This window comes from Nomascus leucogenys, chromosome 4, assembly GCF_006542625.1.
Source record: "Nomascus leucogenys isolate Asia chromosome 4, Asia_NLE_v1, whole genome shotgun sequence".
NCBI classification, from domain to species: Eukaryota; Metazoa; Chordata; class Mammalia; order Primates; family Hylobatidae; genus Nomascus; species Nomascus leucogenys.
In genome coordinates, this window is record NC_044384.1 from 95137190 (window position 1) to 95147554 (window position 10365).

The 10365-nt window shown below is 38.2% G+C and overlaps 1 protein-coding gene across 7 annotated transcripts in view; it reads right to left on the bottom strand.

Moving 5' to 3' along the window:
- The window catches only part of CCDC66 (coiled-coil domain containing 66), a 67930-nt gene extending 59185 nt beyond the window's left edge, over window positions 1-8745 (bottom strand). For all 7 annotated transcript variants that reach the window (XM_030811581.1, XM_030811577.1, XM_030811575.1 and 4 more), the window contains exons 1-4: window positions 8654-8745; window positions 7000-7064; window positions 6318-6343; window positions 1743-2184 (exon numbers count right to left, since the gene is read on the bottom strand). In XM_030811581.1, the coding sequence (XP_030667441.1) occupies window positions 1743-2184; window positions 6318-6343; window positions 7000-7064; window positions 8654-8664 (544 nt within the window). In that variant the 5' untranslated portion in view covers window positions 8665-8745. The remainder of the gene's footprint in view (window positions 1-1742; window positions 2185-6317; window positions 6344-6999; window positions 7065-8653) is intronic.
- Between the last annotated feature and the right edge of the window lie 1620 nt (window positions 8746-10365).

Consider the following 10365-nt stretch of genomic DNA (forward strand, 5'->3'; position numbering starts at 1 on the left):
ACGAGGTCAGGAGATCGAGACCATCCTGGCGAACACGGTGAAACCCTGTCTCTACTAAAAATACAAAACATTAGCCGGGCATGGTGGCGGGTGCCTGTAGTCCCAGGTACTTGGGAGGCTGAGGCAGAAGAATGGCGTGAACTGGGAGGCGGAGCTTGCAGTGAGCCGAGATCGCACCACTGCACTCCAGCCTGGGCAACAGAGTGAGACTCCAGGCTGGGCGACAAAGGGAGACTCCATCTAAAAAAATAATAATAAATAAAAAATACAAATAAAAATTATATGGCCAGATGCGGTGGCTCATGCCTGTCATCCTAGCACTTTGGGAGGCTGAGGCAGGCAGATCATGAGGTCAGGAGATCGAGATCATCCTGGCTAACACGGTGAAACCCTGTCTCTACTAAAAATACGAAAAAAAAAAGTTAGCTGGGCGTGGTGGTGTGTGCCTGTAGTCCCAGCTACTCAGGAGGCTGAGGCGGGAGAATGGTGTGAACCCGGGAGGCAGAGCTTGCAGTGAGCCGAGATCATGCCACTGCACTCCAGCCTGGGTGACAAAGCAAGACTCCATCTCAAAAAAAAAATAAATAAATAAAATAAAAATTATAACACAAATCACAACCTAAAGGGAAATAAATACAAATATCTTGATAAATACTCATTACCTTGACATTATTTTTCTTATTTAGCTGTGAAATCAGTGGAAAACCTTTTCATGAATTGTCTCTATGCCCAGCTATAATATCAAAATCAGATGTTTTACAGAGGGCTCACAGGCTGGCTCAAAAAATGTTCTGATTTCTTTTGAATGTGCTAGTTCTCCCAATGAAGAGAAAACATACTTAATATGAAAGTCTACATGATTAGGCAAATTCTGCTTTTAACTTTGTTCATATGATTTCTCGTTATGCCTAATAAGCAGGTTGTTGTTGTTGCTAGAATTTTAGCCTTAAAGACAAAATCCAGCTCCCTCATTTTACCAAGAATAATCTATAACAAGAGAGAGTAAATAATCCCATCTTGAGTATCATGGGAATATTCAGGAGTTACTGGGTCCCCAAACCATTTGTGGGGCCTCTCTATGTGAACTGTTAATTTTTTATTTCACTATTGCGTAATACAATTTTAGACATTTCTATTGTCTTCATATTCGCAATTCCTTATCCCGAAGTGGAAATTAGAAGGCTTTTAAAAACACAATACAATGCCAGGACTTGTGAAAGACAAAGCATATAACACTCCTGTTCCTTCCAAATCTGTGTTAACCTTGTTTTTTAAAAAAAGTACTGCCAATTCTTAGCATGGAATGAGGAATAGAAAGAGTAAATGCAGTGGCCAAGCAATGTTTTTCAGTAACTCAAGTCAAATAGTCATAGCAAGGTTTCCTAATTTTCACTGGAAATATCATAATTTGTTTTTAAACAATGTTTCACATAACTATTTTAAATATGAGTAAAGCCTCCTATATTCTAAAATAAGTATAATAATAGTTTTTTGTACCAACATTTTTTCTAAAATCCACAGAAACTAGGTTTAATATTCTAAGCACTAACTTTAAAATATGGCACAACTATAGAAATAATTTTGCATATTAGAGAAAGTCCTCTAAAAGAACAATTATTTTAATAGATTAACAGGTTAAATTAGCATTTAAGAGTCACAGTTACATAAAACCCAATGAATCTGATATTCTAAAACACATATTGAAAAAATCAAGCTTCATGAAAACTTTAGAAAAATCTTACTTTTTGCCTCCTTTCCATTCTCAGTCAGGGAAAGAGATCTATTTCCTTGGTTTACAGTCATCAAAATCTGTTGTAGTTGGTCTTGTGTTAGACACACCAAACTGCTCTTCATGTTTTCAGCTGTGATGTGTTTTTTGTGAAGCTTCTGTTTACCTACTAGAGATGTATTTACGGTGTTTCTAGTCTTCTGCATATTAGGGGTTGCAGGTGAAATCTCTTTCTGGATATGAAGACAGTCTTTATCTATACATTGTTTACATAAATCCTTAGTAGATGAAAAAGTCATTCCATTTTTTTCACCTTTTGCTTGTGATGTTTCTGAACCAACTGTCTTCTTTTGCAAAAGTTTTTCACTCCCAATACAAGTATCTTGTGTTGATTTTAGAATGTGCCCAGTTTTTGTTCTTAAAGGACATTTTGCAATCTTGGCCTTATTTCCCATCTGTTAAAACACCAGAAGCTTATTCTTTACAACTGTCCAAGAAAAACCACCAATTATCTTTATTTATATGATCTGTGATAAATCAGTCCTCTAAACTTTTTTCCATTTTGCTATTTAGGTAATATAACCATAAGAAACTAACTCTTAAAACTTGCAAATCTTCATCAACAACTAGAAATTATCTTACTTCAGGAACTTTTATTATAGTTGTTATAGGACATCTCCACTATACTCCAGCTTTGAATCTAATGTCATTAGATTATACCACCTACATTACCTCTATTTTTTTCAATTAAAAAAAATTGTTTAACTACTTTTTTTTGACACAGCATTTCACTCTGTTGCCCAGGCTGGAGTGCAACAGCACGATCTCAGCTCACTGCAACCTCCACCTCCCGGGTTGAAGCAATTCTCCTGCCTCGGCCACCTGAGTAGCTGGGATTACAGATGCCCACCACCACGCCTGGCTAGTTTTTGTATTTTTAGTAGAGACAGGGTTTCACCATGCTAGCCAGGCTGGTCTCGAACTCCTGACCTCAGGTGATCCACCTGCCTCGGCCTCCCAAAGTGCTGGGATTACAGGCGTGAGCCACCAAGCCCAGCCATTTTTTATTATTATAAAGACAATGTTCAATGGATTTGTTTAATATCAGCTCACTTCACAATTTATATGGGGCCAGGATCCCAAGGCCAGAACAAATCAGAGAAAAGTAACATTTTTAAATATAAAATGTGGGCCAGGGTGCGGTGGCTCATGCCTGTAATCCCAGCACTTTGGGAGGCCAAGGTGGGTGGATTGCCGGAGGTCAGGAGTTCAAGGCCAGCCTGGCCAACATGGTAAAACACCATTTCTGCTAAAAAAAAAAAAAAAAAAAAAAAAAAAAAAAAAATACAAAAAATTAGCTGGGCGTGGTGGTGGGCTCCTGTAATCCCAGCTACTCGAGGGGCTGAGGCAAGAGAATCGCTTGAACCCAGAAGGCAGAGGTTGCAGTGAACCGAGATCGTGCCACTGCACTCCAGCCTGGGCAACAACAACGAAACTTCGTCTCTACAACAAACAAACAAACAAACTATATATATATATAAAATGTGCTACCTAGCACTAATATTACAAATACCTTTTAGTATGTCACTGATTCTCACATGCAGACATACTCATAAAAATTTTTTTATTGTTTTATAGTTCAACTAATCTTTGAGACTATTTTAAGTTTAAGAGTTTTAGAATCCATTATTTTAATAAATTACTTATGATACTGTATTATCTGTATTTTCCCATTTCTCTTCCTATAAACCTAAGAAATTAGGCAAGTAACCAAGTTTACTTCATTACCACAGATTGAAGAAAAATAAAAATGTAGGAGAGGCTGGGCACAGTGGCTCACACCTATCATCCCAGCACTCTGGGAGGCTGAGGCAGGAGGATCGCTTGAGCCCAGGAGTTTGAGACAAGCCTGGGCAACACAGGAAGACTCCCGTCTATACAAAAAAAATTAAAAAAATTAACTGAGCCTGGTGGTGTGGGCATGCGCCTATAGTCCTAGCTACTTGGGAGGCTGAGGCAGGAAGATCCCTTGAGCCCAGGAGGTCGAGGCTGCAGTGAGCCATAACTGTCCCACTGCACTCCAGCCTGGACAAAGAGAGAGAGCCTGTCTCAAAAAAGAAAAAAAAAAAAAAAAAAAAAGAAAGAAAAATGCACAGATTTTGATAGAATTAGGAAAGCACTTTGACCACATGTATGTTACACTTGATGATAATGAGATAGAGTTCAGCTGTGTTTAAAGAACACACTATGGAGATTACAATAATTCAACCAGTGGGAAATAGGGGAAAAAAAAAAAAGAGACCTGTAGGTGTTGTAGTAACTCAGGAGCTTACCCCATTAGAAGGAACAAAGAAAAGCACTATGCAGAGATAATTCATGAATAACTTGCAGAAAAGAGAATTCAACATCTAGTGGCAGAACTGTGAAATTTGGGAAACTAAAAAACAAAACAAAAAAGGAAGAAAATACTACTGATTTTGGTGTTTATAGTCTGTGAAGAACAAAAAAGAAATGAGGAGGATCTCTGTAACCTCTATCAATATGGGAAAAGAAATTTCTTGAAAACAATCAATACAGAAGGGAAACTTACGTTGCATCAGTATTTTGAAGTCCCAAATGCAATGGGGATAAACCCAAACAATTTGCTTTAAGGCAGTAAACAATTTAGGCTCAACATCAGTTGAGAACATAGTAGTTACTCTTAAAAAAAAAAAATCCTAAAACACCTCTAGACAGCTGATAGAATTTTATAATTAAAAGTCTAGTAATCAAAAGTCCAAGACTAGTAACTTTATTATAGGCCTACCAAAAATCCAAGACTAGTGAATTCTGTTTATTATAGGCCTATAAAGGGGATCTTCAGATGTTCTGAGTTGGTTAAAATGACAATAAAATGTCTTCACAAATGTGGCTTCTATAACAAATCAGCCTGGAGAAGCTAAAAATCAACCATTACAAATAGCTTTTCATCTAGGAACTTGATAAAGGCCACTGTATTTGTGAATGTGTTTCAAATAACAGCAGTTAGTTGCAATTTTTAATAGGGAAAGGGGTAGGAATAACATACAATCTGTAGTCTGTGATTAGGGGAGCATACGTGGTATATAACTATATGATAGAGAAACAATTTTTATATATAGCTTGTGGAATTGTTCTGATCATCTTCACCTATTTATTGAGTGATATTTTGGGTACTCCAGCAACTTCTTCACCTTAATTAAACCTGCAAGTAAAGCCATCAAGGGCTTAGAGTTGAAGGGCAAAGTGGTACATCATCCAAACTGGGTTCTATTCACATACAAGCAAAGACTTTAAGACAATGCAAAGATAAAAGAAAAGGGGGCTGTAGTAAGTTATGAAAGAGGAGAAGAGAAATTCCTACTGATATTAATCTAAAAATTAAAAAAGAAATAGGTACCAAGAAAAGTAGAAGTATCAAAAAAGTTGGCTTTTTTTGCTTTTGTTTTTTGAGAAGGAATTTCGCTGTCACCCAGGCTGGAGTGCAGTGGTGCGATCTCGGCTCACTACAACCTCCATCTCCAGGGTTCAAGTGATGCTTCTGCCTCAGCCTCCTAAGTAGCTGGGACTAGCGCCACCACACCTAATTTTTGTATTTTTAGTAGAGATGGGGTTTCACCATGCTGGCCAGGCTGGCCTTGAACTCCTGACCTCAGGTGATCCACCCACCTTGGCCTCTCAAAGTGCTGAGATTACAGGCATGAGCCACCATGCTCAACCTCCAAAAAAATTTTTAAATGGTAATTCCAGCCTACGCAACATAGTGAGATCCCCTCTCTACTAAAAATAAAAAAAATTAGCTGGGCATGGTGGCTCATGCACATGGTCCCAGCTACTCAGGAGGCTGGAGGAGGAAGATCTGCAGCCATGATTATGCCACTACACTCCAACCTGGGTGACAGAGTGAGACTCTGTCTCAAAAATTAAAATAAAGTGATAACGTATTTTGTAGAAAAAAGCACAATAGATTCCTGATAAGGGAAAATAATTTAAAAGGAAAATTACCCTTAAGCTCAAGTGCAACCTTTTAAAGGAAAAAGCTAAATGCATGCTACAATTTGTGAATTAAATTTCCCCTTTGGTGTGGGCAAATGGAATTTGAGTATGAAAAGAAAAAACATTTCTGTTTAAAGTCTGAATATCTATTTTTAAAGATCTCTGGAGCTGCATTGTCCAGTACAGTCCATTATCCATTAAATTCCATTAAAAATTAAAGGAAATTAGAAATTCAGTTGCTCAGTCATACTAGTTACATTTTAAGTGCTCAATAACTATACATGACTAGTGGCTTTCATATTCGATAATACTGATTTTATTAATGAATACTTCCATTAACATAGATGCTTTACTGAACAGCACTTATCTAGAGAAAGAGGTTCTTTTGGGCTAAACCTAAAATGATTCAATTTCTGTGAAAGGACCAATCTGAAAGCAAGAAAATAATAACTTCTCACTATAATTCCAAACCCCTTAGAACACTTGACATTTCCCAGGAATTATTTTCTAACCACTGTAAATAAAACTGCATTTTACATTTGAAAACAGGTCAGGTCAAAGTCATATGGCTTACCTTCACAGAAATTTTTGATTTATGTTCTACAAAAGAAAAAAGAAATTACTAAACTATCCACTAAAAACATACTAAGGTGGTAACGCAAGAAAACTGTAATTAATATTGTTGTAAGATTTTAAGCTAGCAACATTATCCTCGAAAGCCTTAACTTTAGATCTTGACTGAGTATTTTTTTCTAATCCAGTTCAAGGATTTACTTCTATTTTATTTTTGTTTTTTATCTTTCCAAGGTAAAACTATAAACAGAAAAAAAATGCGGAGAAGGTATCAAAGTACACTGAGTTTAAAAACGAATACTAAAAGTGACTTTAGCATTTTACTGTGGTCTTACTATAAACTTTTCTCAAATGATACATTCTTTACATGCAAAGAACATAATTACATAAATTTTACTTGTATTATTCATCAGGCAATAAGGATATCTGCTATATGCAAATATAATGAACACGCAATATACTGGAACATTAAATGTTATGAGTCTGAATACTGACAGTAGTAAGCAGTGTTGTAACCTGATTTTATCTGGCTAGAAGCAAATCTGCAGAAGTTTGAGGAAACAGCTTTTTCCAAAATATCATTTAAATATCACTCTATTACAAGCAAAAAGTCTGTTGAACTAATATAAATTTTATGTATGAATTTAAAAGTTAACATTTCAGATTTCTGTAACACAACATACCATATGGAGACAGTATTAGCTTGGTTTTTCCATCCAGTAATTCAGTTTCAAGCTTTAAACCATCTCTGCAATAAAAAAAGAAAGTTGTCTCCCATTTTTAACAAACCGCAACATTTTAAATAACCAGAAATGTTCATTTGAACCTTGACAATAAATCCATTATTTTGAATTTATGCAGGAATCTTGTACACATCGAACCAGTGTTTTAATTAAAAACGTTTTGCAATCCAAGATAAAACCCACAACTACAGAGGGAAAATTCTTGAAACTCTTCAATAATACAAGCATTGTTATCATTAACCTGAAATCTCATTTTGTTACTGGTAAGCTATAAATTAAGTTATCATGCCACCATTTTTTTATAATGCTGTTACCAAAACTCCTCACATAAGTTAAAGGAGCAAGATATATTTAACCGCCATTCATTAGTTTCATAATGAACTCATGACTAACACATTCTACGGAGTGCTGGGGCATCGAAAATGACTACTAACAATGCCATCAAGGTTAGTAACTGCTTGAGCAAAGAGTACCACTTTCAATATTTCAAATAATACATAGTGATATGTAGTATGATGCTTTATACGTGCATGTCAGAAGCAAAGGCATCAAGTAACAGTAGGCACTGCCAACAAAACTTGAACGTCTGTTAAGGTCCTAAAACTCCACTGAGAACAAAAATGGCAGCCCATACATACAGTTCATAATTCAGAGAGAGAAAATTAAATCCAGCAAGCCAGTCAAGGGAGAGAAAGGCTGGGAAAGGTCTGATTAGGAACGCGAAATTTGCGGTGTTGCTCAGGTAGGGGAAATCAAATTACCTCAACTTAACTGTTAAAGGTAAAACACTGCAAAGAATAGGTTTTACGGCTTTCCTTATTGCGGGGTTATGACCAGTTCATGTTTGTTGGTGAAACGTCACCAAGAAAGAAAAGACCTTCAATGGTAAACTATCTTCAGTAACGCACTGCACTGTAATCTCCTTAAGGGACACACTATCTTATTTATTTCGCTATCCCCAGATTCTAAAACATAATAACATTTGCTGAACGATATGCAGTTAGGTCTGAGTTTGGTGGCTTCTCATCTTCTTAAAATATCAAACTTGGGAGTGATGAAGACCACGCACCAGTCCTTATTTATTTATTCACCCCTACTTAAGGAGCGCCTACTAGATGTTAGGCACTGGTACTACATCGATTTCTTGAGAAGCCTGGTTCCCCGCCTCGTGGGCCTAAAACTAATCTGGGCGTTCCAACATTCTGCAAGACTCCAAAAACAAGGCGGCGAAGAACCCGGGGCGTGGGCCAGGAGTCCTCCCCAGGAGCTGCCACGCTTCCTCTGTCTCGTCATTTCTCTCCTTTCCTCCTCACCTCTCTTCCCTCCCCATCCTAAGGTAAATAAGGGACCGAAAGGGGATCACGGGCAGTTTCAATGCGAGTCATTAAGTGAAAACGTAAGGTCTGTGGAGTCGCTAAGGGCCGACCCATCTGCCTCGATCTTCTACCCGAGAACTGTGCTCTGCCCCTCTCGGCGGCGCAAGTTGGGAACGTTCTCCAGTAAAGACTCCAAGGGACAACCCAGATACACATGCCTCCCTTTCCGCTGACGACCACCTTCCTTACCCCAGCTTACCACAGCTTACCCCACTTACCCCAAGTTCATGGCCTGACCTCGCACTCTCTCCACAGAACGCTCAAGCTCCTTGTGTACGTCGGTTGCCGCCGCCGCACAGCAAGCGCTACGCCAATTGGATATGGGGTGCCGGCGAGCTGAGCAAGTGGACCAATCAGGGTGGGGCATGCTGGCGGGTGCGCTGAGCTAGGCCGAGGCTCCCGCGGCGACGGTTGCGTTTGCCGTTTGTGCCCCGTTTGTGCAGTTTGTTCCCCTACGCGCAGCGGAATTTGGCCTGACCCGGCTTACGAGTCTAAGGCTTCGGTGTCGGAGACCTGCGCCTCCCGCAATTGTAGCCTTCCAAAGCGCGTGCGCGCACACACACATACACACACACACACACACACACACACACACACACACCCCCTTTTTGGGGTCACCATTTGCAAGTAAGTTACAGACATTGTAACACTTAACCCTTTAACATTGCAGCATGTATCTCCTAAGAATAGATGTTCTCCTATATAACCACAGTACAATTATTATACCTAAGATCATTAATTTCATAATAATTCCCTTCCCAATTTAATTTCCCCCACTTGTCCTAAGAATATCTTATAGGCATTTTATTTAGAAAGCAAGAGCCAATCGCGCCACTGCATTCCAGCAGCCTGGGCGACAGAGTGAGACTCCGTCTCAAAAAAAAGAAAAAAAGCAAGAGCCAATCAAGGATCACACATTACATTTGGTTGTTAAGTATCTTTGCACACACTCTTTCCAGAAAAAAACAATGAAAGGTATTAATTATTAAATGCCTGACAAACCTTTACTTTTTAATTTTTTATTGTTGTAATATGTGTGTTAAAATTTGCTATTTTTAGCCATTTTCAAGTGACAATTCCATGATACAATGTTGTGGAATACACCAGTATATTTTTCCAAAACCTTTTTAATACCCCCAAGTAAAATTCTGTACCCATTAAGCAATAACTTCCCATTCTCCTCTCCCCGCAATCCTAAGAAACCTCTAATCTTATTTCTGTCTCTAGGAATTTGCCTATTATAGATATTTCATGTCATAAAAGTGGAATCATGCAATATTTGTCCTTTTGTTTCTTCTCTCATGTAGCATAATGTATTCAAGGTGCATCCATGTTGTAGTATGTATCAGAGCTTCATATCTGTTTATGATTGAATAGTATTCCATTCTATGTATATATATACCACAGTTCGTTTACTCATTCATCCATTAATAGACATTTGGGTTATTTCCACCTTTTAGTTATTGTGAATAATGCTGTAGTGAACACTGATGTACAAGTATCTGTTTGAATCCCTATTTTCAATTTTCTTGGTATACACCTAAGAGTGGAATTACTGGGTCACATGGTAATTCTGTGGTTAACTTTTCGAGAAGCTGCCAAACTGTTTTCATAACAGTTGCAGCATCTTCCATTTCTGCCAGCAATGTATATGAGGTTCTAATTTCTTCACCCCAACACTTTTTCTTTTTCTTTTCTTTCTTTCTTTTTTTTTTTTTTTAGAGACAGGGTTTTGCTCTGTCACCCAGGCTGCCTACATTGGTACGATCATAACACTGTAACCTCGAACTCCTGGTCTTAAATGATCCTCCTGTCTCAGCCTTCCAAGTAGCTAGGGCTACAGGCATGCAGCACTACACCTGGTTAATTTTTTAAAAATTTTTTGTAGAGGCAGAGTCTGTTTACGTTGCCCAGGCTGGTCTCAAACTCC